Source organism: Peromyscus maniculatus, chromosome 11 (assembly GCF_049852395.1).
Source record: "Peromyscus maniculatus bairdii isolate BWxNUB_F1_BW_parent chromosome 11, HU_Pman_BW_mat_3.1, whole genome shotgun sequence".
In the NCBI taxonomy this organism is placed as follows: domain Eukaryota; kingdom Metazoa; phylum Chordata; class Mammalia; order Rodentia; family Cricetidae; genus Peromyscus; species Peromyscus maniculatus.
Window position 1 is genome coordinate 87485115 of NC_134862.1, and position 26823 is coordinate 87511937.

The window sequence follows — 26823 nt, forward strand, 5'->3', positions numbered from 1 at the left end:
GATGCTTGGGGCTTTCTCCTTCCCTCTCCTTTGTATACTCCTTTTATGTATCTAAAAGGCAAGGCTTCATGGTCAGTGTTCTGAGGCAGGGGAATAGCTTTGAGGAAGTCAGGTGGGGCCTGGACAGGTCACCACCTTTCCCAAGCAGACTAATTCACCAGTGTGCAAATGGGGGTTATCTGTGCACACAGACTCATGGAATGGGACTGGGGGGTGTCCCGGCCCAGCCCGGTAAATCCTAGCCCTCCACTGATCTTCCAGAGCCTAGTGCCAGTCAGCAGCTTGCACCTGCCGAAGGACATGGGCTCCTTAGGAGGGAGGGCCGTCTCAAAAGAACTCCCCATTAACGATTCTCTCGCCCACATTGCAGTACACCTCGAGCTCCTCTGGGGGAGAAAGCTCCTGTGAGGAGGGCCGAATGCGCAGGCCCACCCAGCTGAGACCCTTTCATGCCCGGGCTTCCGTGGATCCCGAATTCCCTCTTGCCCCGCTGTCCAGCGATCCCGACTACTCCTCCAGCAGCGAGCAGTCCTGTGACACCGTCATCTACATCGGTCCCAACGGCACGGCCTTGTCGGACAAGGAACTTACTGACAATGAGGGGCCCCCCGACTTCGTGCCCATCGTACCTGCCTTACAGAAGACCAGGGGCGACAGCCGCCCTGCGGAGGCAGCGGAGGCTGCAGCCAACACGTCGGAAAGGGACTGTCTGAAGTGCAACACGTTTGCTGAGCTGCAGGAGAGACTAGACTGCATCGACGGTAGCGAAGAGCCCAATAAGTTTCCCTTCGAAGAGCTGCCCATCCAGTTCGGGCCAGAGCAGGCAGGTAGATGTGTTTCCTTAAGTCAAGCGGCAGGGCCAGATCCGCTCTCTGAGTCTGACAAGGAAGATAATGGGCCAGACAACGGCCAGTTGCCCGCCGACAGGGAGAGCACCGAGCTTCCGGCCTCCAAGGTGCAGCAGAATCGGTCCCCTGTGCCTACTGCCGCACGCAGCGGTAGCCGCAGCGGTAGCCGCAGCGGCAGCCCCAGCCCCGCCTCACCTCGGAGCATCCCTGGCAGCAGCAGCCAGCACAGTACCTCCCAGCTCACACAGAGCCCCAGTCTCCAGAGCAGCCGGGAGAGTCTGAACTCATGTGGCTTTGTGGAGGGCAAGCCCAGACCCATGGGCTCCCCACGGCTAGGCATTGCCAGCCTGTCCAAGACCTCAGAGTACAAACCCCCCAGCTCTCCCTCCCAGAGGTGCAAAGTCTACACCCAGAAGGGTGTCCTGCCTTCCTCTGCTCCACCACCTTCCCTGAGCAAAGACTCTGGCATGGTCTCCAGTGAGTCCTTGCTTCAGCCCGATGTGCGTACTCCCCCGGTTGGAATGAGTCCCCAGGTTTTGAAGAAATCCATGTCTGCCGGGAGTGAAGGGTTTCCCGGAACCCTGGTTGAAGATGAGCACCAGGAAGGTCCTCCTGCAGACTCAAAGAAGGAGGTTCTGAGCACCACGATGGTGACTGTGCAGCAGCCACTGGAACTGAATGGGGAGGATGAGCTGGTGTTTACATTGGTGGAGGAGCTGACCATCAGCGGGGTGCTTGACAGTGGACGCCCCACCAGCATCATCAGCTTCAACAGTGACTGCTCCGTGCAGGCCCTGGCCTCGGGCTCCCGGCCCGTCAGCATTATCAGCAGCATCAGCGAAGACCTGGAATGTTACTCCAGCATGGCCCCCGTCTCTGAGGTGAGCATCACACAGTTCCTGCCCCTCCCCAAGCTGGGCCTGGATGAGAAGGCTCGGGAAGCCGGCAGCCGGCGCTCTTCCATCAGTTCCTGGCTGAGCGAGATGAGCGCGGGCAGTGACGGTGAACAGTCGTGCCACAGCTTCATAGCGCAGACGTGCTTCGGGCACGGGGAAGCCATGGCAGAACCCCCGGCCTCGGAGTTTGTCAACACCATCCAGAACACTGCTGTGGTGTGCAGAGAGAAGCCGGAGGTGGGCCCCGACAATCTGCTCATCTTGTCTGAGATGGGGGAAGAATCTGTCAACAAAGCCACTCCCATCCAAGGCTGCAAAATCTCCACCCTGGGCAAGGCCATGGTCACCATCTCCAACACGGCCAACCTGAGCAGCTGCGAAGGTTACATCCCCATGAAGACCAACATCACGGTGTACCCCTGCATTGCCATGAGCCCCCGAAACGTGCAAGAGCCTGAGTCCCCCGCTGCCACCCCAAAGGCAGCCCCCAAAACAGCCCAGTCCCAGGAGAGCAAGGAAGCCAATGCAAGGAGAGAGATGAAATTTGAGGATCCCTGGTTAAAGCGAGAAGAAGAGGTGAAAAAGGAGAGCGCTTACCCCGGCGAGGAAGGGGTGAGGTGTGAGACCGTCACAAGCTCCCTGGCGGCTGAAGGTAAATCAGAACAGGAGCAGCATGGCAGGACCAGCTCAGGTGACAGGCTGAGCTGCAGCAGTGGAGAGGCATCTGCCGTTCAGGTGACTGACAACATTAGGAGAGTTGTGGATGGCTGTGAGATGGCCCTGCCCAGCTTGGTGACCCAAAGTCCCATACATCCCAACAAAAATCTGAAGTCAAGCAGCCTCCCAAGGGCATTTCAGAAAGCCGACAGGCATGAGGTGCTGGACAGCTTCTACCATTGCCTGGCGGACAGCAATGGCTTCAGCGGGGCGCTGGGCATTCCGTCCTCGAAGACAACCCTGGAGAGGAAGGTAGCTTCACCCAAGCATTGCGTCCTGGCGCGGCCCAAAGGGACACCACCTCTGCCTCCTGTCCGCAAGTCTAGCTTGGACCAGAAGAACAGGGCCAGTCCTCAACACAGCGGCAGCAGCAGCAGCACCAGCAGCCCCCTGAACCAGCCAGCTACCTTCTTGGCTTGCTTCCCTGATGAGTCCAACAGCAAAACTAAGGATGCCAGTAGCAGCAGTAAGCTCTTCAGTGCCAAGCTGGAGCAGCTGGCCAGCAGAACCAACTCTCTTGGCAGGACAACAGTCAGCCACTATGAATGCTTGTCCCTGGAAAGGGCGGAAAGCCTGTCGTCCGTGAGCTCCCGCATGCATGCGGGCAAAGATAGCACCATGCCTCGCACCGGCAGGAGCCTGGGTCGCAGCACAGGGGCCTCGCCCCCCAGCTGTGGCATCACCCAGTCTGCAGGGACCTCTCCCAAGGCCAGCCAGTCCAAGATCTCCGCGGTAAGCAAGCTCCTGCTGGCCAGTCCCAAATCCCGCAGCCTGTCCACCCCGACCACCAAAACCCTCAGCTTCTCCACCAAGTCCCTGCCCCAGTCTGTGGGCCAGAGCTCCAACCTGCCACCCAGCGGGAAGCACATGTCCTGGTCCACCCAGTCGCTCAGCAGAAGCCGGGGCTCTGGGCTGGCTTCCAAACTGCCCCTGCGAGCCGTCAACGGGCGCATTTCGGAGCTGCTGCAGGGCAGTGCGGGCCCGAGGGGCGCGCAGCTGCGGGCAGAGGCAGAGGAGCGCAGTGGAGCGCCCACCGAGGACAAGCCTGCAGCTGCCCACCTGCTGCCCTCACCCTACAGCAAGATCACCCCTCCCCGGAAGCCTCACCGCTGCAGCAGCGGGCACGGCAGTGACAACAGCAGTGTCCTGAGCGGGGAGCTGCCACCTGCCATGGGGAAGACCGCCCTGTTCTATCACAGCGGCGGCAGCAGCGGCTATGAGAGCATGATCAGGGACAGCGAGGCCACCGGCAGCGCCTCCTCGGCCCAGGACTCCATGAGCGAGAACAGCAGCTCCTTCGGAGGGAGGTGCAGGAGTCTCAAGACCCCAAAGAAGCGCTCCAACTCAGGTAGGTACCGGGCATGGGCTGGGAGGACAGAGGCATCCGGCTTCTGGGACCTCACCTCCCTTGTTATGCCGCCATGGCGCGGTCCAGGCACTGGAACTGGAACCCTGTGCTCCCTTTCCAAGCCGCCTGAGGCCTTGGCTGAGGACATAATCCCCAGAGACTCTCCTGAAGGCCCGGGTGGTGCCAGGGGATGCTAGCTGTGGGCGTGTCAGGAGCGAGTTCATTCTTGCTTGCTCTGCCTGCCCTCACCTCTGCCTTCACATGTGCGTATTTCTAGTCAAAGGCTGAGAATACTGCTGTCCAGAGTGTTCTGAGGGATCAGTCAGACCCCCTGCCCTTCTGACTAGTGGCTGCAGAAGCCTGTGTGTGGGGCTGGTGGCCTCCGAGACTCTGGAAATCTCCCTCATGGACATGGGGCACTTCATCTCATTGGAAGTGGGATGGGAGAGGGTTTTTCTCCATTCCCACCCCAAACACACTGGTGACTGTCATAGACACAAAATAGTCACAGGTCTCCTGCAATGCCTCTCCCTAAGTGTTAGGCAATATATGCCCATGCTATGTGTTGTCCGCCAGCTTGTAGGGGGGACTCTTTGCCATCTCCAGAAATATGCCGTCAGAAGGTACCTCACATCTGAGCTACTGATGCGTTCCTTGGAGATAGGGGTGGACACGTGACAGTAAGTTATGCTGGGTGAAAAGAAGGTCAGAGCTGGTGGCCCAGGTACCATGGAGCACATGAGTTCAAAGGACAGCCAGGAGGGATGGGCAGAGACCAAGGCAAAGGTACCAAGAATAATTTAGTTATCATGAGAAACTATCTGAAATATCCATTCTTCGCTATTTGCTAAAGAAATTGTCCCTATCAGTTCCTCAGTGCAGGAACTTCTGATGTTTTTTCTTAATGAAACAAAATCATTTGCTGTGTACACTTCTGAATCTCTGTTAAATGAAGACAGCAGGGGATAATGTCCTGATGTCTGTCCTGCCTGTTCGCTGTCCTGTATGCCCTGCCAGGCTCTGCAGTCAAGAGCTTTCTAGATCCTTTGCCCTGCATGGCCGTGCCACCAGCCCAGTCAGGATTGAGAGATGGGGTGACAGAAATCGTCCATGGGCTTTCACTCCCTGCCATGGGATTGGTTTGCCTGTTTCCAACCAGTCCTAACCCCGAGCTCTGCAAGGGACCAGTCCACACAAGGGCTGAGATCAATGCCCATCATAAACCATTTGTCTTCCTGGGATCAACAAATTCAATCTCAATGGACAGTGTGGGCTTGTGGTTTCCCATCACCATATGCCATTGATATAGAGAGGCCCGTTCGTCTGTCCAGCCCATTGTAGATCACAGCATGAGGCGTCAGTGGGGGCACCCCATTCCGGGCAGGCTCAGGCACTGCCATGGCTGCCACTCCTGTGGTATCCGCACCCCTAGCTGTGTGTTTCCGAGTCTGCCATGCTCAGACTGAACTCTGACTTCATCCCCGTCTCAGGCTTTGTAGAAGACCCCCATGTAAGGCAAGGTGACAAGTGACAAGTGCTTGGTGCAACAAGGCAGCAGCTGTGGCCTGTCCCGGGGCCAGGGGCCCTGAAATGCACTGGTATTGGTTACCAAAAATAACAAAATATTCATGTGCACCAGCCTTCGTGGAAAGTAGATATGCTAGCCTTCCTAGTACTTGATTGACAGGCACTGTTATCACTGCTCACTCAGTGTTGGTCTTCAGAGCCTGAACAGTGTAAGGCCTGCTTCAAGGCTCCCCTGTGTTTTCCTGGTGGAGTGTGTTTCTGTTTCCTAACTTAGCGTGTTGCTGCCCCGCTACTTTATTCTTCCACTGTCTTCAACTTTCTAGCCAAGGCTTCTTGATATGTTTGTTTATTTATATCTATGCTTTGGCTGATACTGGAGTGAAGCAGAGCAGCAAATGCACGAACTAGGAAGGGAAGCAAGGTGTACAGGACAGCTCGGAGAGAGGCAGTGAGCTCCGCACATGTCCTTGCTCAGGGCCAACTCCTGTCGTAACTGCTGCCCTCCGAGGGACTCCTCTTGGAAGGCTATTGAAGGAAAATGGTGTGCCATAAAAATGCCAGGGAAGGTGCTGGCGATGGGATTTAATATGGAGTGTCCCAAGCATTAGACCTCCGTGCTCAGCCACCGTAGATGGGGGGCCCGGTGATGGATACCGCGGGGAAGATGTGCTCGTTTCAGGTGAGGTGACCTTGTCTGGCTTATTTATGATTATTATTAAGAGAAATGCTGGCCGTCAGACGTGATCAACATAAATCACAAACAACTTCTTTAAGAGAAGCCAGAAGACTCCTCACGGGAGATTCCTGACTAGATGGCCAGTCCTCGGTCACCGGACGTGTCTGGGCTTTAGAATTCCAAAGGAGGCAGTTATATTTTATCTGTGATTGCTTTTGCATTTGGAGAGTTGCGATGATTTAGTTGCTTTCTTACTGAAAAAGAATTATAATTGCGGTGCTGGGAAATAACCATGAGCTCTCTGATTCCTGTGTGATGTACATGTAGCGGTAGAATTCATCAAACACTACTATCTGTCGCCACCGTTCAGGCCCCTTCCTAGAGATCCAGGCTGTTGAACAGCACATGAGATTGGGCTTGCTTACAGCATGGTGTGTTGAAAACAATTAAACTTGGGGCCATAGACTATGCGACTTTTAATTAGCCTTACTGGGCCTCAGTTTTCTTATGTACAAGGAAAATAGTGGGTTTGATAAATATTGGCTGTGGTCCTTCTGCTGGCCACAATATTATTCTAAAACTAAAAAAATAATAGTATGACATCTTTTCAGGGGAAAACCCTAGGTTAATGACCTTCATTTTTAGTTATTGTGTTAGACAGGTGTTTTTTTTAACTATAAACTGATGCCTAAGATGATCATCGTAAAAAGGAGAGAGGCTTATTTTATCCCCTGGCTTTAGTCATGACCAGCTGACCTTCGTGGTTTGGGGCCAGCAGGGAGTAGATGGTGGAGCAATGGTGCTTGGGAGCAAAAAGAGAGAAGAGTTGGGTTCCCATAATTCCATTCAAAGTCATGTCCCCAGCCACCCAAGACCTCCTACGACATCCCACCTCTCAAATGTTCTACCCCTTCCTAATAGTGTCACTCCAAACGTTGGCCTCTGGGACACCCATGATCTTAACTATGGCAGTTGTTGGCCACTTATCAGGCATTGTCTGTTGTCCCAGACAGAACTGGTGATAGGGGAGGATGGGCAGCCTCATGGAGTCTAAGACAACTGTGAGAAGTGTGACATATTCAGGGAGAGGAGAAATACCACAGATGACAACAGCAAACGGAGACATACTGCCGTGTGCGGGACCCATGCTGCAGAGCAGCCTGGAAAGTTCTTAGCCATTGGCAAGATCCTGCAAATCAAAGCACCGGAAGGCAGCTGTGGGGGAAGTCCTGTCTTGAAGGATTCTGATTCTTACACAGACAGAGTGGAGGGCTTTGGAAGCTGAGAAAATCAATCATGAGAGGCCAGGTTTGGAGCAGCAAGTGCATCACCCACTTGCTGCTTCATAGTGGGGTCCATTCAAGGGGAGCATTCTTAATGAGCACAGTGAGAGCCTAGAAAAAGTAAACCCAGGCGACATTGCCCCTTGACATGTGGGAAATGTAATAAGAGCACACAGATACATTCTATGCAGCTCTGTGGAACTATACTAAAAGCACATAATGTAGCGTCCTCAGCAATAGAGAGTCGTTATAAACTCTCAAGAGGAACTTGTGTGAGTGGATTTTCATTGATTCTTCACAGTTCCTAGCCAGCCCTCTGTGGTCGGCAGCACAAAACTGTGTAGCCTCAAGCTCTGAGTTAAAGTGAAGATAACCTGGCCCAGTGGGGAACAGTGTCAGCCAGCCAGTTAGGCATTTAAATTGCTAACAGGATTTATTCGTCACTGCACCAGGCCAAGCCCCGATTCTAACCCCACCACATGCCTCTGGATCACACTTCACTCTCTTGGGTCCCCTTTATCTCATCACCTGACGCCTTGCATTCCAACATCCACCGCGGGTTACCCTTCTGCCTTCTCTTTCTTGCTCACCTTCTGTTAGCTTGTCCTTCTGACAGTTGACAGGAACCTTGTCAGAAGGAAGTTCGTCCCTCTGCAGGGGGCCTGGCCTGTTGCCACCAGCATCCAGAAAACTTGGGGTAGAAGGAGAGGCTTCCTGAAGAGAAGTCATCCAAGGGAAGCATATTGGTTCTAAGCTCACACCCCTGCCTAGGCCAACCTGTTTGGTATCCAACACTGAGAAGGTGCAGGATGCCACTGGGTACCACTGATTGATTTCTTGATTGGTTGTTAGTTGTGGTTGGCAGTATAGCTCTGAAATGTGGCTCATGTTTCTTATCTAGGTCTTTAATATATATTGTTCTATTGGTGATAAGTGTTTTAAGCATTGAGCCTAGTCTAGTCTGTGAGATTTTTTGTTGTTTGTTTGTTTGGTTGGTTGGTTGGTTGTTTTTTTTTGTTGTTGTTGTTGTTGTTATGTGTAAAGATTGGCATTTGATAGGCCAGTCCTGTGGGTTACCATTTGCTGCCTATCATGAATTGAGCCCTGGGAATATTGGGTCCATTTCTCAGCACTACACATGACTAAGGACCCTCGATGAACTAGGAGCACCCCAGGTTGGCTCTGCTACTCACCTAGTTCCCCAGTGTGTGGCTTGATTTTATTTTAATGAGATCAGGAAACACAGTGACTAGAGGCATGATGGGAACAGAGGATGGGAGCTGAAGTTTGCCAGGGTGCTTCTAAAAGACTCAACCCAGATACAGAAGAGAAGGGCCAGAGTGAGGGAACCTCTTCACAGAAGAGAAGGGCCAGGGTGAGGGAACCTCTTCACAGAAGAGAAGGGCCAGGGTGAGGGGACCTCTTCACAGAAGAGAAGGGCCAAGTGAGGGAACCTCTTCACAGAAGAGAAGGGCCAGGTGAGGGAACCTCTTCACAGAAGAGAAGGGCCAGGGTGAGGGAACCTCTTCACAGAAGAGAAGGGCCAGGTGAGGGAACCTCTTCACAGAAGAGAAGGGCCAGGGTGAGGGAACCTCTTCACAGAAGAGAAGGGCCAGGGTGAGGGAACCTCTTCACAGAAGAGAAGGGCCAGGTGAGGGAACCTCTTCACAGAAGAGAAGGGCCAGGTGAGGGAACCTCTTCACAGAAGAGAAGGGCCAGGGTGAGGGGACCTCTTCACAGAAGAGAAGGGCCAGGTGAGGGAATCTCTTCACAGAAGAGAAGGGCCAGGTGAGAGAACTTCTTCACAGAAGAGAAGGGCCAGGGTGAGGGAACCTCTTCACAGAAGAGAAGGGCCAGGGTGAGGGGACCTCTTCACAGAAGAGAAGGAACCTCTTCATAGAAGAGAAGGGCCAGGATGAGGGAACCTCTTCACAGAAGAGAAGGGCCAGGGTGAGGGAACCTCTTCACAGAAGAGAAGGGCCAGGGTGAGGGAATCTCTTCACAGAAGAGAAGGGCCAGGGTGAGGGAATCTCTTCACAGAAGAGAAGGGCCAGGGTGAGGGAACCTCTTCACAGAAGAGAAGAGCCAGGGTGAGGGAACCTCTTCACAGAAGAGAAGGGCCAGTTGAGGGAATCTCTTCACAGAAGAGAAGGGCCAGGTGAGGGAATCTCTTCACAGAAGAGAAGGGCCAGGGTGAGGGGACCTCTTCACAGAAGAGAAGGGCCAGGGTGAGGGAACCTCTTCACAGAAGAGAAGGGCCAGGGTGAGGGAAACTTTTTGAATGATCAGGAGAAGGAAGAAAAGTGAGCTTCCTAAGACACTGGAAGCCCCTGAGAGTAGGGCCCTGGAGGTGACGGAGCAGGTGATGTCAGGGCCTTGAGTTCAGCGTGGGAGTCACAGAGCATGTGAATTGGGCCAGCCTGTGCCAGGAGGGAACTGAGTAGGCCCTGGAAAGCCTCTGCCTCTCTGTCTAGAGCAGTGGTTCTCAACCTTCCTAATACTGCAACCCTTTATTACAGCTCCTCATGTTGTGGTGACCCCCAACCAAAAATACATATAAAACCATATATTATTTCATTGCTAGTTCATAACTAATTTTGCTACTGCTATGAATCATAATGTAAATATCTGTGTTTTCAGATGGTCTTAAGTGACCCTGTGAAAGTGTCCTTTGAACCCCCAAGGGATTGTGACCCACAGGTTGAGAACCACTGATCTATAGGATTGAAATCTTTGGTCTTTGATCAAAACCTTGTAACAGACTGTACTGCTGTGGATATCGCTCTATATAAATAAAATACTGATTGGCCAATAGCCAGACAGAAAGTATAGGTGGGACTAACAGAGAGGAGAATTGAGGAAACAGGAAGGGAGGGAGACACTGCCAGCTGCCGCCATGACAAGCAATATGTGAAGATGCTGGTAAGCCACGAGCCACGTGGCAAGGTATAGATTTATAGAAATGGGTTAATTTAAGATATAAGAACAGTTAGCAAGAAGCCTGCCATGGCCATACAGTTTGTAAATAATATAAGCGTCTGTGCGTTTACTTTATAAGTGGGCTGTCGGACTGTTGGGGCTTGGCAGGACCCGGAGAGAAAACTACAGCTACACTGTACAGTCACAATCTTCAATCATCCAGGAGGTCTTGGCTCTCAATGATGAGCAGGACTGTAACACTGACCTGTGTTACCATTCCTGCATGGACATGGCTCTTTCCCGCGTCAGTACACTGCAGTTCTAGGGTCTGAACCCCAACCCAGGAGTGTCCTTGTTTGCATTCTGTTGCTGTGATAAACACCATGACCAAAAGCAAGTTGAGGAGGAAAGGGTTTATTTCAGCCTCAGCTTACTTCTATGTCACAGTACATCTTTGAAGAAAGTCAGGCAGGAATTCCAAGCAGGAACCTGGAGTCAGGAGCCATGGAGGAAAGCTGCTTACTGGCTCATGCCAGGCCAACTTTCTTATACAGCCCAAGACCACCTGCCCAGGGAATGGTACCTCCCACAGTGGGCTGAGCCTTCCCACATCAATCAATGCCCCCCCCCCCCGCAAGAGACATGGCTACAGTCCAGTCTGATCTTGGAAGTCTCTCAGTTGAGACTTCCTTACCTCAGGTGACTCTTGGTCATATCAAGGTGACAAAAAAGCCAACCAGGAGAAAGACACAGACAGAAAATGTGCAAGGTGAGCCATGCATGCTCATGAGTTGTTTGGACAGGAGTTTGGAAAGGAACAGAGGTGTACTCTCCAGGGAGGGGTTGAGGATTCAACTGTCAGAATGCCCACAATCCCTATCCTAACACACGCTGTGGCATCTTCCGATGCAGCAAGGTCATTTTCCAGTGTCGGACTCCTCACCCAGACCTCAGCATGGCTGATGACACAGTGAGATGGTTGCTGATGGTCCAGAGACCCTCGCGATGCAGGCTGCTGACAGCAAGGCACAGCAGCGTTTAGTGGTTAGGTCTGGTGAACAATTCATGGAAGTCCCGGGGCTCAGAGATGGCTCAGCAGTTAAGAGCATGTGATGCTCTTGTAGAAGACCTGGGTTCAGCTCCATGTCTTAGCTGTTACAAATAGTGTTCCAAAAATATGAGCACAGGTATATCTTTCATGGGCATATTTCATTCTCTGTGAATACCAACCTAGAAGTGGGATGGCTAGGTCATATAGTAGACCTGCTGTTAGCTTTCCAGGCTATTCCTTGCTGTTCCCCACAGTGGCTGTCTTAATTTAAATTCCCACAAACAGTGTATGAGAGTCCCTTTTAATTTACATCCTCACCTCATTTCCTTTTTCCTAATAACAACCTAGTAAATTTAACGTAATGAAATTTAAATCACTTACTATTCCTGGTGTGCATTTGTGCATGCATGTGTACATGTATATGTCACAGTTCACATGTGGAGGGCGGAGGATAACGTTGTGGAGTCAGTTCTCTCTGGGACTTGAACTCACGTTTCAAGCTTACGCAGACAGTACCTTTACCCCCTGAGTCCCCTCACCACCACCCTCCGGAGTCATTCTGACTAGGGTAAAAAATCATACCCCACATCATTCTGTATGTGTTTCCCTGGTGGCTGATGAGACTAAGCATTTTCCTATATTTATTGGCCATTTAGAGTTTGTGTTTTGAGACATGCCAAGGGTACTTCCCCCAGTGACCTAACTTCCTACTACTAGGACCAACCTTCTCAAAGTGGTTCTGTCACCCCCTGAAAATGGTTCTGTCACCCCCTGAAAGTGCCGCAAGCCAGCAACCAATTAATGGCTGTTAATACACGGCCTTCATACATATGTATGAAGTAAGGAATTCTGGGTCTAGGGAGGTAGCTTATGTAATTAAGTGCTTGCCACATAAGTATGAGGACCTTGTGTTCAATCCCCAGAACCTACATTAAGGAGAAAAGGAATAAAGGAAAGAAAGAAGGGAGGGAGAAAGGGAGGGAGGGAGGGAGGGGAGAGAAAATAAAGGTCAGATGTTTGTAATCTCAGTGCTCCGATTCCCAAGATAAGTGGATCTCTGGGGCTCGTTGGCTTGGCCAGCCTAGTCTACTCAGCAAGTTCCATGCCAGTGAGACACCCTGTCTCAAAAACCACGGTGGACAATGGCTGAAGAATGACCTCTGGCCACCACACACCTGTCCACTTGTGCATGAGCACCCGTACCCACCCATGAACCTTCTTCCCACAGGAAGAAAATACTAAGGCATCAGGAAGACCGCCTGCCATCCTGGTACCTGTCTCATCTCATGCGGGCATCAAATGAGATGCTTTGTCTACATCAGGCAGGATTAGGCTTGCCTGTAGGGGAAAACTCCATCAGTGATGGCAGAGCACTCTCCTGCTGTGTATGAGGCCAGAGGTTCCATCCCCAGCCCCTCCCTGCCCCATAGAGGAGGATGACGGATAGGGGGGCACAGCCTGTGGTCTTCCTCACAGAGTAGAAGGCTTCTTGGATTGGTTAGGACATTCATCATTTACAGTGGTCTTCCAGGTACAGTCCCAAACACGAGGACATGGTTCCCCTAGCGGAGATACTGCTAACTTCATCGGAACACCCGGGCCTGCTGGGGTTTGTCCTGCCTGGCTCCTGTCCTTGCCTGCATACTCTTCGATGCTGGGAGTGCTTGGTGGCTGGTTGCTCTAAAGGTCAAGCAAGGATCTTGCTCATCTTTGGATGAAGCAAACGATGAGTTCAGAGGGCAGAGGGGTAGTGGGAGGCTGGAGGTTCCAAACACGGCTCCAAAGCTGATGGCAGATGTCGTCCCTTGTGACTGCAGCTCATGAGGGATGTTCATCAAGACCCTATGCTCCCCCTTATGTTCAAGCTCACAGGCATCTCCCGGGGCTTCTTCTTGTCTTAGGTTCTCAGAGGCGGAGGCTCATTCCGGCACTGTCCCTCGATACTCCCTCACCCGTGAGAAAACCGACCAGCAGCACAGGGGTCCGCTGGGTGGACGGTCCCCTGAGGAGCACCCAGAGGGGGCTTGGGGAGCCTTTTGAGATTAAAGTCTATGAAATTGATGATGTGGAGCGCCTGCAGCGACGAAGAGGAGGCACCAGCAAGGTGAGGCCACTTCCTGCCCAAGGGTCACAGTTCCCCACAGGCCCTGTGCTAAAGAAGAGAACTCCAGGAGGGCCTTCCCAGGCTCTATATGGGCAGTGGGTGGTGACAGGGGGTTGTGGTCCCAGCCACAGACTTTGATAGGCGCTGTGTGTTCCTTTTCTGAAACACCTTAAGAGCCAGTGAGTTGGGGCCTGATGGGCTGAGGGAATCTTCTGGTTTCTTCTTTTGAGGTTTGACATCCTAGTGCAGACCAACATTTTGAGGGGCCGTGCGCCTTCTAGGTTAGAACAGCCTTCAGTATTCTCCCAGGAGCTGGGTGTCTTGTCTGTGGAGGTCGCAAGGATCTCTGCCGTGCTTCTGGGAAGCTGGGTTCTTGTCGTCGGCCTCTCACAGTCCTTCCTTCTGGAGGAGGCTGCGGGGCTGAGCCAGAGCAGAGGGCCCTCTGCTTGTCTCCCTCTCCACTGCCCACCTCTTCCTCTCTGCGCAGGAGGTCATGTGTTTCAACGCCAAGCTGAAAATCCTGGAGCATCGGCAGCAGAGAATCGCTGAGGTCCGAGCCAAGTACGAGTGGCTGATGAAGGAGCTGGAAGCGACCAAACAGTACCTGATGCTGGACCCCAACAAGTGGCTTCATGAATGTAAGGGCCCCTGACGCTTGTCCACCCTTGCTGCCACTGTGGTCCCCAGTAACACAATCTAGGGAGTCTCTCCCAGCCACATAGATGGTCTGCATCGGAGGCATGGGCCCGTGGGGTGGAGATGTCCTACAGAGCAGCATTACTGTCAGGCTAGGACAACAGCAAGCTAGTGAGAATTCCTGTGCAAGATGCCTTCTCTTTGAGGGTCTCAATTCAAAACATCTGCAAGTGCAATGCATTATCTCCCCTACCCTTGGGAGAAGGTCACCCACAGGAAGACTCCTAAGCCACAGAATTACAAGGTTTATCTAGCCTAAAACGGACCAGAATTGTAGCTCTCTTGACAGACTAAGAATGTGACACCTTCAAACTGCTCCCGGGGGCCGTGGGAGTCCGAGGACCAGCCCTGGAGTTATTAAGCCAAAGGCCAAGTGATATTGGCCACTTGAAAACTCTTCACAATGCCACTGTTCCTTTTGAGGGAGAGATTGCATTGTCTCTAATTTCTTTGTACCTAGCCATTCAATTTACAGTAAAATAAGGCCTAACTTTGCCCTGGCTATTACATTGATACGGGACCAATCCTGGAAGACTATGTTGATGGGTAAAATATATCAGCAGCATTATGAATACTCTCCTCCCCCCCAGTTTCCAGATCAACTCTACCCTCCAACCTTCAGCTACCCGCATCCCTCTTGGGACACTCTTCTCCTACATGTCGCTCCCTCCTAGTGCTCCCTGCTGCTGAGGAACTTCACAGGTAGAGCCTAGCAGCTTAGATTTGTGTCCCAAAGAGCTGGTTTAAAAACAGACTGGAAATGATACCAGTACAGAAGGGCCAGGATCTACCAGCTCCTGACTGTGCCCGCTGAGTGTAATAACCCATCATCACACTCTTTCTTGGTAGCTTAGAGGGCAGAGAAGCCTACTATTTGGGGGTGCATCTGTGGCTCTGCTCAAGATCCCACAGACCTGATTTGGATACTGGGGTGTTTTTTGCTACACACTGGCTGTGTGACTTTGGGTAAGGTGTTTGACTCTCTGGGTCTTGGTTTCCTTGGTGTGAAAAAGACCAGTGGCCGTGCCTGTCTCCCAGGGTGGTTCTGGGCTGAGATGAGTTCTTATGCTGCAGAGCCCAGAGGAGGAGTTCGGCATCTGGTGGGAACAGCTGCAGTTATCCCATAGTTTAGTCACCTAGATACCCCTGGCAGTAGAAACCTCAATGCTTGCTTCCTGGTCCATGGTTAAGTCTTTGGTTGGGGATTTGGACAAAGACACAGCTCTCTATCCACCCGTGTCTTCGTCTCAGGTGGAATGAGACGAACCCAGGAATAAGGGCATGGGCTAAAATGTGACTGAGACATGAGCACACAGCCTGATGCCTCTTTCTCCTCCTCTGCTGGCATTGGCTTCCCCCGCGGGTCCCTGGGTCCTTCCTGATCACAGGGCTTCCCTCAGGCAGCACCCTCGTTTCACCGCCTCTTAGAATTTTATTTTTCAAGAACCGCTTATGCCCAAGGCAGGCTTGAAAATGGTCTTCGTTTTCCAAACTCATTTTTTTTGTTTGTTTGTGGTCTGGGATGTGAATCAGCTTACATATCCATACACATGGGCCTCAGATGGTTGGAGGGGCAAGTGCTCTCTTCCTGCCTTGGTACATGTCAAGAGCCAGTAATTTTTTTTTTTTTTTTTTTTTTTTGGATGCTGAGAAAAACTATGGCTAGAAGGTTACATGAGAGAGGAAGATACAGATTTTTTTTTAAAGATAAATTTAAAACAGGAATGGGGAAAAAAATTCAAGGAGGCGATGTGCTGATGCTCCCTGATGGGTGGCAGGACGTGCTAGAACGGCGAGGTGCTGGGGCCCACCTCTGGTTTAGTTTTTCCTCCGGCTGCCTCTTTACGGTGGGGCCTGAGATAGTGCCTCATGTGCTTACAGTTAGGGTGAGGCTCTGACTTCACTATGCTGGGCTGAGATGCAGGGGCCCCGGGTCTGTTTCCAGCCGCAGTCCTTATCAGCGATACGACCTTGAACCAGGTCCCTCTCTGACGAGATGGAGGGCTGGCCCCCGTAGAGACAGCTCCGCCCCGTTACAGCCCCTCATGATTCTGTAGCGGGGTGTGGTTTGCACATTCTCCTCATTTGTGTTTCCATTCCTGTCGGTACCTCAAGGTAGACAGGAGACGCGGGGTAGGGGCGCCATCCCCTCCTCCACTTGTGTTGTTTAGGAAATAACGCCAGCTGAGGTGACGTTGCCCAGCTGGGAATCCAATGTCAAGTCCCTGCCAGGCCACCCACACCCATGAGTTGCTGTCCACGGTGCGCTCCCCATGTGGCCCCTTTGTAGGACCCTAGAACTGGCACCAGGCTGCCCACCACTCTGCTAAGCCATAATGAGGCAAAGGGACCCCAGACCTCTGCCCCTCGGGAAGGGAATGGGCAAAGACCTCTGGTGCTATAGGCCTGAACCCAATGCAAAGCATCATGGCTATATGTCTCCACTTGTCTTTTGAGCCCAAGAGGATTTTAACTATTAATACACATGTTTTCAACATCATATCTACCCGCTAGGGACCCGTGAATGAGACGGGGTCAGGTGATGGTTCATGCTGACCACCTCCGCTCTCAGAAGGAAAAGACAGAGAGACTGGAAGATTAAGCCCGCTTCAGCTACATGGCGAGTTAGAGGCCAGCCTGTGTTGCATGAGACCCTAAGAAACAAAAACAAACCAACCATCGAAAAGAGGCAGAGTTGGGATTCCCAGCCTGAGGGGCAGCAACACGTAGCACAGGAACAGGAACCTGCTCTTTCTAGGGAGGTGGGCTATGCATGTCACTCAGGTGACATCACTCCTGATGCCACAGCCCCCAAGAGCTGCTTGCCTTAGTCAACAGAGTAGTCAGAGTGGGGACCTCATGAATCTGTGTTGGAGGCAGCTGGGGCAAGCATGGGAAGGTTCTAGACCACCTCCCTATTCCTCAGAACTGTCTCTGAATGTTAAGGAGATAGAAACCATGATGGGTGTGTGTGCGCCCCTCCCCGGTGGATGCTGAAGACCAGGCAGGAGGGGATATTCACATTGTACAACTCAGGTGACCTCAGGGCAGACGAGTTAGTGAGGGGGTTAGCCCTTCCTTCAAGTAGCTCTCCCATCTCCAAGAGCTCTTTTGTCTTTCAGTTGACTTGGAACAGGTCCTGCAGCTGGATTCCCTGGAGTACCTGGAGGCCCTGGAGGGCGTGACAGAGCGCCTGGAGAGCCGTGTCAACTTCTGCAAGGCCCATCTCATGATGATCACCTGCTTTGACATCACCTCCAGGCGCCGATAAGGACCGGTGGGCTCCCAGCCATCAGTCCCTCGCTCCCTAGGACTTCAGCAGGACACCACCCTCCCAGGCAGCACTCAAGACACTAGGATGAGGATGAAGGTTGGTGGCAAGTCCGGAGTGAGCGAGGCGCGAAAGGCGATGTTTCCTTTGTTTTCTGTAGGGAAGAAGGGTAAAGACACCAACATGTGGAAGGCAGAAATGATGGGAAAACCCGTGGGACTGAGAAAGCACTTTGAGGAACCTTGGAGAACTCTGTACATAAGGACCGCTAGCGAAGAGACTCGTACCTTGCGGTTGTGAGGAAGGGGAGGGTGACGTGGGATTGCCATTGAAAGCCAAACACCAACAAGACGACCCAGAATGATGGATTAAGTGCCTTGCAAATCTTTATGATTATCCAAACATTTGTGTTCGTACTTTCTTGTGTCCGGATGGTGCTAGTCAAGAAGAAATCAACAAAACCGAAAACTCAACCCAGTTTTGGAACTGTATTTGCAGCTTGTTTTTTTCTTGGTTCTGACTTGCTGTCTGTCCCTCTGAAGTTGTGTGTGTAGTGGTATTGCCTAACCAGTATTGCCGCTGAATAAATGTTAACTGTCTTTCATGGTTATCCTGGGAAGGGCACTCAGAACATGGAAACTGCATTGGCATGAGCCCGTGTGTTTCCCAGGGAGGTTTAGAAGGGCAAGGAACAGGAGATGCCACCTTCCATGAGCAGCAGGTCAGCCAACAGCTCCAGGGTCAATCGTGGAATGGGTGCACATGAGTTTTAGTGATAAGGAGGGATGTCTTTAAGAGGAAGGGGTCTGGGTGACCCGGGCGGGCCCCTGTTCTTGTTTGTTTCATGTATTTGCAGCCCTCAAAACAAGTTCATGTTTCTTTCTGGTCCAAAGCCTGTGGATGGAAAGCTTGAACAACTTCAGCAGAGTCCTGTTTCTTTGTCTTCGTGTTCTGTGGTGTCATTGATGCAGGGTGGAGGTTGGCTGTGTTAAGACTCTCTTGGGCTTACCCAGGTTCAGACTGGACATCCATTTAGAAAAAGGAAGCTTGGGGTTGGAGTTGCATATCTTTCTGTCACCCAAGGTCCGGTCCACTAGCAAGAGGTCAGCTCTCACCTGTCCTAAATCCTCTGTAGGTTGTCCCTGCCACCTTGGCATCCTGAGGCAGAGAGAGGAATCACATCCCTAAATTCCAGAACCCTGATTATACAGGACAGAGCCAAATGAATGGGGAGACCTAGATCTTGCTCCCCCTCTAAAACTGAGGACTTTAGCCTCAGATTACCGCCCTCCCTTCAGGGTTTGTTGGACTATGTTAGGGATATAGGGCTGAGGCATGGAATGGTCAGGCATTGGATGACCACAGGCTGCTGGAACAACCAACTATCCCAGGGGAACCAAGAAGTCTCCTCTCTCGCAGAGCCTATGCAGCCTGCCTGGGCATACACATGCTCAGGGTTTTGGAAAGAGGACTCAGCATCCTCCCACACACACACACTAACCAACTCCTCAATCCCAGATGCTCCTCAAAGAGAAAGAACTTTGGATTTCTGCAACAGTTCTCTCTCTGGACACATGTATCCCAGCACAGCGTGGTATGTGGCCAGCGGAACTCACCACACAGGAGCTGAAGTCATGTGAGCACCATGACACTTGATCTTTTACCCAGAACAGGGCATAGATGAGGCTACCCGCTTGACTGTTCTAGAGGTCAGCCCTGTGGACCAAAAGGCAGCCCCATGGGTCACAATTCCTGCTTTGCACATTCCTAAGAGTTGCTTCTTAGGAAAGGTATCCCAAGCTGCTGGTCCAGTGGTCTAAGCTCTGGAATAGCCCATGCCCCACTCCGTGCATCCTACAGCTTTACCCAGTATGTCTCCTGGGGCAGCAGGGCCTCCACAGCTCCCCTCCAGTGCCATTCTACAGGAGTCCTGGGTTCAGGGCCCACCTCGGCCTCCTAACACATGTACCCATGGGTCTGCTTAACAGCAATGTTCTTGTAAGTTTCTGGACCTGTAGGGATGCCAGTACTATGAACATCTGTTTTGATTGCTGGCTGGAAATATATTTCTGTGTTGTTTTGTTTCTCATGAAAGGCTTTGGTGCGGAAAAGTTTTAAAAAGTGAGCATGCCTAGATTTCATTTCCCTGCTTGAGAGGAAATTCATTTGATTAGTAATTTCTGAGCTTGGCTTTGGTCCCTGCCGCCTTTTCCCTTACCCCTGAGGTCATCAAGCCCCAGTGAATACTTTAGCAGGCCACCCACCAACAGAGCCTAGTGCCTTTGCTGGAGTGAGACCCTGCTGACTCATCTGTAGAGAGCAGACCCTCAGTCAGCAGGTTCTTTTGGGAGAAGGGCCTTCAGCTGGAGAGTGGCCCTCAGCTGCCTCCCATGGAGATCTGTTTGCATATATTCCAAACATCGTCAGGCTATAGCATCAGTGGTTTGGCAATGGTACTAGGGTTACTTTACCAAGCCAGGTAGGCTACATCCACGTGGCAAGGCATCCCAGGGGATCCAACAGGCTGTGATGCAGGGAGATATTTGTGTGAAATAGTGTGGATCTCTTGTTCGTTCTCATATCCTGCCCCTCTCCAAAGTAAGCTGTAAGCATCTTTTTTTTGTTTGTTTGTTTTTGTTTTTGTTTTTTTTGAGACAGGGTTTCTCTGTGTAGTTTTGCGCCTTTCCTGGAACTCACTTGGTAGCCCAGGCTGGCCTCGAACTCACAGAGATCCGCCTGCCTCTGCCTCCAGAGTGCTGGGATTAAAGGCATGTGCCACCACCGCCCGGCTAAGCTGTAAGCATCTTAATCTACCATACTGCATTATCTTCACTGATAACCAGTGGAGACGCCATGCATCCCATGATGCACCTGTTCCCCGCCCTGCCTGTGGGAATACAAAGAAGTCCACAGCTGAGGACAGTGCCAGCGTGCGGTGGCTCCAGGTTTGGTTTGGAGGAAAAGAAAGGCAAAGGGAATGTCAAGGAACTCACGTCTACTTCATCCCTTTCTGTAGAAGGGCTGGACTTGTTTCTCTGAAATTAGTACTTAGGTACATATGCCTTACTTAAATTCTGTCCATTACCCCAACTCTAGCCCAGCTTCAAAGAATTGACTGTGAGGCTGAATTATTTGCAGCCAAGTAAAACTGAAAAAATAAAAAATAAAAAAAATAAAAAATCTGAGACAAGGGGCATCATCCCTCCTGGAGGAAACCCTTAGTTCATCTCACCTGCGGGGAGGGAGAGGGGTGTTGCTGCTCCCAGGGAGCCTGCCTTTGCTTTGTCTTGGCTTTCAATACCCACCTGAGAGCTGAAGGCTTTGATCTTCCCCTTGAACCCTCCTGGATACCCCAGGAGCTGTTTCTCACTTTCATCTCGGCAGAGTAGAAACTGGCTGGCCCTTGTGGTTCCAACTCCAATTGCTGTTCTGAACATGGGGGACAAATGAAGCATATGCAGAGGTGCGTCCCCTAGTGACACACCAAAGACCCAAGCGATGACCTCTGAGCAGGAGAAGGGCTCCTGAGCTAGAGACTGGGGTAAGGACCACCCTAAAGCCCCAGGAAAGAGGCGGGGGTGGGCAGCAGAAATGTTCATCGGGCAGGTACCAAGTCCCATTGGTCACAAATCAGCCTGAAACGTGGGGTCTAGTGTCCAGGAAGAACACTCACGCCGTGTAGGGGGGTGCTTCAAAAGGACCTACGTGCTCAGGGTGTGTGTGCGTGCTTGCTGCAAGGATTTCCATTCAAGCTTTAGGCAAGAAAAGCATCCGCCACGTGGGTGTGGATCTCATATCCCTGGGGAACAGCCACCTTCTCTGGCCTTCAGACTCTCATGCCCCTCATTAATTTGAGCTCATTCATAAGCCTTCCTCATAGACTGGTATTTCAAACCTGCTGTCTGCCCTTGACTTCCCGATTGAGAAGGTGAGGTTGGCCAGAGTCCACAGTTTGCACGGTGCAGTCATGGTCTTTGCTGATCTGTAATTGAGCCCGAAGTGGATGGTTTTTTTGGGTTCCTTATTCCACCAAGAATTCTAGTCTGTAAAAGAAATTACTAAAAAACTGAGTTCCTTCCAAAATTGGAAACAGATTTCCTGAATGTTGTTCTTTCCTTGGACATAATGCAAAAACATTGCCTCCCTTTTAGGGTAGTTTATCTTTGAAACCCAAAGCTGGGGCCCATTAGGAACAGGTTGAAAATCCTGTGTTCTAGGAGCTGATGCTGACAAAGCCATCCACTGTCATTGTCCCTGGAGGCTCCCCGCCACTGCCTAGCAGCATGGCCCAGCTTTCCACACTGAAAGAGGTGCCCCCCCCGTGCTAACACACATGTGACGGCACCGCAGAGGGAGAGGCTGGCCGGCCGGCTCGCTCTTCTCCCTGCCAAGCTAAACTGCCGAGGGCAAGATTCACAGGCATGATTGGTAAATGGGTCTACTTTTTTTTTTTTGTGAAGTGATAGAAACACAGTGTTCTTTTATATTACACGGAGTACCACTCTCCTCTTCTGAACAAGATCTGTAACCACTTTATAACATTACAAAGCTGTTCGCAAAAAAATGCGTACATTGTATCCTTTAGCCATCTTCTTGGTGTGTCAAACAGAGCATGCTTCGAAATGACAAATTCTGCATTATTTCCATAAGCATAAAAGCAGAATTCTAACCCAGGAAACTCTCTTAAATCCAGTATATCCTCTCAAAAGAAAAAGTTTTATTTTTTGAAAATTCCTACAAGTCAATTTATCCATCCCTGAACAAACACATTCTACTTTGGGGTGGACCTATGCAACCCCTGAGGTGATGTCACAGTATTGGACAGAGTGTGCTACTGTGGGTAGGTCCAAGCCTAATATTCTCCACATACAGCAGTTTCCGGTGTCACGGTTGTGGAAGTGAGCATTCCAATCCTGGAACTACACATTTGTTTTAGTACACTCAGAATGACCTTCCTTGAAGGGATCGTCCTGCCTCTGTTCTCCACACTGCCAGCCTCCCACACTGCCAGCCTCCCACACGGCCAGGCTGGATTTACGGAGACGTTATCATGGATTTGTAGCCTCAGAATGTTGCTCTGTAGTACCGCTTGTGTTTCTGGATCTATTTATGCCCTCCACGTGTTCTGAGTTGAAATGTGTGCTTGCTCAGTCTGTGTTTGTCTTTTTCTTCTGTTTCCTTTACTCCAGCAAAGTCGATTAGCAGAGACATGGGCCAGGGGTGGGAGGATGGATACGGACTGGGGTGGGGTCTCCTCCTCCAAGTGCAGAGCTTTGCCCAGCTGCCACTCTAGTAGGCAGCCCAAGGGACTGAGACAAAGTTCTTCCTTTCAAGTTGGCATGGTGATGAAGTTGGAAATCAGGTCCCATGGGCCTGGGTAGCAGAGGATCCAGCCTCCTCCACCTGGGTCTCCTCACAGCCACTGAAGAAAGTGCTGACATTATTAAGTCCTACTCATCCCCAAGATCCCCAAGAGGTCCTCACCTTGGATAGATGTTGTAGCTATCTATTTGTTAAACCAAAGCACTTTAGTGAGTCTTACAACCCGTAATACTTATGGCGTGTGTCCCCTCACTGGATCTCTGAGAGGCAGAGCGGGGCTTGGGCCAGTAGTCTCCGTTGAGAGGCAGCTAGAACGAGGAGGAAGAGCCTGGAGCTAGGAGGCAGGGAGCCAGGACCACAGCTGCTGCCATCACTCACTGTAAACCTTGGGTGGGCTGCTGCATTTTGCTGGGCCTCGGGTCCCCCTGTAGACAGTTTGTGGGAGTCATAAAAGCTGCCCTCCTGGGATAGTAGAAAAGGAAAGGAACGGTGTAATTGGTGGGACATGGTTTGAAGAAATTAGAAGCTCTCTCCAGAGCGGGGGAGGATCATAAAGAGATGAAGAAACCAACAACAGTAGCCACTGACTGGCCCGGTTCAGAGAAGGGTCTCACAGCAGACCTGGGACATGAGCCCAGGCACCTGGGCTCTCTCTGTTAGACCACCTTGCACCCAGGGTGTGTACCTGAACACACGCGGCTCCTCTGTGCCAGCCTGTGTACATCTGTACAGAGGGTGTGTCTGTACAGAGGGTGTGTAACACAGATGAAGAGCATAAGACAAAAGCCCCAAGTCTAATCCTATTTTCAATAGTAGACCTACCTGTGGCCTGGGACACACAAGCAACTCTTCGGGAACTCGGATTTTCTAAGTTGTAAAATGAGGACATTGTGGTCCAAGGTCTTTGCGGTTCTTCCGGCTCTGGCTGTGAGTCCACGATGAGTGATGTATGTATGTATATATCGATATGCTTCTCTGTAGAAATGGGCCCACTGAGAAAATTGGAGACAAGGCCTGCCCAAGTGCATTGATTGTATCAGAATCGGCAACTTCACAAGCCCATAAGCCTTCATTTTAAAAGTTGATGGTGGCATTTACTGTTACTGTTTCAAAGTCACTGTTTCACTGGGTAGAGGATTGGTGCTGTTTTAAATATTAAGTTCTTAGCTCGCAAGTGTTTGCTGTTAATTTTTTAAGCACAGTCATTTGTTCAATAGTCGAAATTTAAACTATTCTGCCTTGGGCAGGTCCCCAATAGTCTGTTTGCAGGTTGGGTTTTGTGTATGGGCTTTTACATAACTATATTAAAGTTAGCTGTTGGCTTGGTCATGATAAATATGAACAGATTGCCTGGAACAGTCCAGAAAAGAATTGAATTCTATAGTTCTCATCAACTGGTGACATGAAACCATTAAGCTATGTGCGATTTCCTGGTGTGAAGATGTTGTTTGCTGGCTACGGTCTCTGACTTTGTGGCATATGAGGTATAAAATGTTGTAAAAAAAAAAAAAATCTGGTGTTTAAAAGAATCAGACTATGGTGGCATTAAATGTTCACTTTTATTCTACCCAGAGTCACGCCTCCTTCTCTACCCAGTAGGTCTTTTTGTGCACAAGGGTATCCAATTCAAGGACCAAGGTCACCATGCTAAAGCTACACCTTAGCCTGGTTGGGGGGTGGTGGCAAGGTCCCACAGGTCCTTGGGGACTCGCCTGTCTATGAACAGTCTCACTGTGGGGCCGTCCTCCAAGTCAGAACCTCAGGCAGGAGTGGATGGCGGTGAGGGCTAAGCCTCTGAATCTCAGGAGTGGTCCTCTGTCCCAGCGAGTCAAATGGTATGATGTAGAGTCCACCTCAGGTCAGTATTTCTGGTGTCACAGAATCAGGGTTGCAGATGACTTGAGCCTGGACACAGGGTTCCTCATTACACTGGGGTTTATCTCAACTGTGACTAAGCACATTCTAGAAGAAGGAGAAAAAAGATCAGGACTGTGCAAATATCTCTTAGAGCAGCTCCTACCCCCTAGGACAGGCATCAGGCATCAACACATAGATAACATTGGGCACCTCCAGTCATCGGGTGCATCAGTGCCTGGGGGACAGGCCTGGTGGCCACCGAAACAAACGCATGCTCTTGCTCCTGCCCAGGACTGGGCTGCCTCCCTGTTCCTGCCCTGACAACCTTGCCTGGTTTGCCTAAGGCCCCTTGTCTTTCTCCTCACATCCTAGACAAGCCCCTCCTGGGCTCCCCAGAGCACCGAAGAAGCCATAGGAAAAAGCGATCAGGGTTCTCAGTGGTAACACCTTCTCTGGAAGCCCAAGGTTTGCTGTGCACGGATCACTCCCTTGGGAGAACAGAGAACACAGGGCGTGGAGGGGGTTGCTTCCGGTCTTCTCAGACCTCCATTAAGACCTCCATCCCTCAGTCGTCCAGGGGTCAGGCATGGCCTGTCACCTCAGCTTGTCCTCATTTCACATCTGCCTACTGAGGAGGGTTGGCCAGGACAATGAATGTGGTCATCAGAAGCAGCTTTGACTTTTGCACTGATAGTCTCTAGATAGCTATCTATATTGTGTGTGTGTGTGTGTGTGTGTGTGTGTGTGTGTCTGTCTGTCTGTCTGTCTGTCTGTGTCTGTCTGTCTGTGTGTGTCTGTGTGGGGTACACATGTGTGTGACCTAAGTGTGGGGGCCAGAGGTCAATCTCAGATGCTGTTCTTTGGGCACGGTCCACCTCATTTTTCGAGGCAGGATTTCTTACTAACCTGGAACTTGCTGATTAGACTAGGCCACCCAGAAAGCCCCAGGAATCCTCCTGTCTCCACCTCCTCAGTGTTGGCACTACAAGTACACACCGCCGCACCTGGCTTTTTTGAAAACATGGGTTGGTTCTGGGGATCAAACTCAGGCCCTCATGCCTGTGTGGCTAGCGCTTTCCTGACTGGCCATCTTTCCAGCCTCTTTCCGTTGTTTAATACAGGTGACCACGTGTCTGTCAGAAGCAACCCAAGAGAAGAAAGATTGCTTTTAGCCCATGGTTTCATAGAGTCCATCATGGTGGACCCAGGTAGGGTAGCTCATCCCCAGTGGTTCTGAGGGAGCAGAAACAAAGTCAGCTCCAGTGCTCTAGGCTGGTCAGTGGCCTCCTTAAATCGTGCCAGTACCCGAGGACCAAAGGTTCAAACCCAAAGCCTGTAGGGATGTTTCACGTCCAACCCATGGTGTCTTGTTTTCTATTGCTTCATCTCAGGGAGGACACCCATCAACCTGCCCATTGCTATTCTGTCTCCCACAGGACTGTGATGCCAACTGTCACCTAGCTGTCCTTGAGACTAAGACATCATGAAAAGCCATGCAAGGACCCTTCATCCTGAATTAGCAAGTCAGGCTATTCCTGTTCCCAGGGAAGCTTTGTATTTTAGATAGGGGCTGTCACAGTGTCAGGGGCCTCCACCTTCTCCTCTAGCTGAAGGCGTTTCTCAAAAATCCTTATAAACATGTGGAACACTTGGAGTATGGCCACAGAGACTTAGCTGGATGTTATGACACTGCCAGCTGAGTTTTTCTTTAGCCCCCCCCTCCCACTTTCCTAGCATCCAGAACCAATCCTGTAGCTCACTTAGCACCCAGCCAACACCAGCTGAATGAAAGTCAACCAACCATTTTGGGGGAGCTGATGCAGCAGGAGAGCCAGGAATGGAGGTGCAGAAACTTCAGACTCCCTTGAGGAAGGTACCAAAGGACTGAATTTGGAAACCCCTTATGGTGATATTTTATTTGTACTGAAATGTGATTTTACTTGTATGTTAATAAATAAAGTTGCCTTGGGGGTCAGAGCTAATAACAAGCCATAGGAGAAGTTGGGCAGTGGTGGCGCACACCTTTACTCCCAGCTCTTGGGAGGCAGAGCTATGCAGATCTCTGTGTGTTCAGGGATACAGCCAGCATGGAGACACACGCCTTTAATCTCAATACCAACCATAGAAGACCTGGAGGTCTATATAGACAGGCAGTGACGAGGAGGTCATGTGGTTGGGTTTACAACCAATGAGAAGGTAGAACAGAAAGTCAATAAAAAGACAGATACACAGGAAATAGATCTCTTTCGGAGGGGAAGGACAGCAGCAGCAGCGAAGGGTAAGAAAGGGTTTTTAGCTCTTAGCTACT

General features: G+C 51.1%; 1 protein-coding gene across 2 annotated transcripts in view; it reads left to right on the forward strand.

Moving 5' to 3' along the window:
- Positions 1–24225, forward strand: part of Kif26b (kinesin family member 26B) — a 430200-nt gene extending 405975 nt beyond the window's left edge. For both annotated transcript variants that reach the window (XM_006974208.4, XM_042258702.2), the window contains 4 exons: positions 371–3809; positions 13167–13369; positions 13857–14007; positions 17188–24225. In XM_006974208.4, the coding sequence (XP_006974270.3) occupies positions 371–3809; positions 13167–13369; positions 13857–14007; positions 17188–17336 (3942 nt within the window). In that variant the 3' untranslated portion in view covers positions 17337–24225. The remainder of the gene's footprint in view (positions 1–370; positions 3810–13166; positions 13370–13856; positions 14008–17187) is intronic.
- The last annotated feature ends 2598 nt before the right edge of the window (positions 24226–26823 follow it).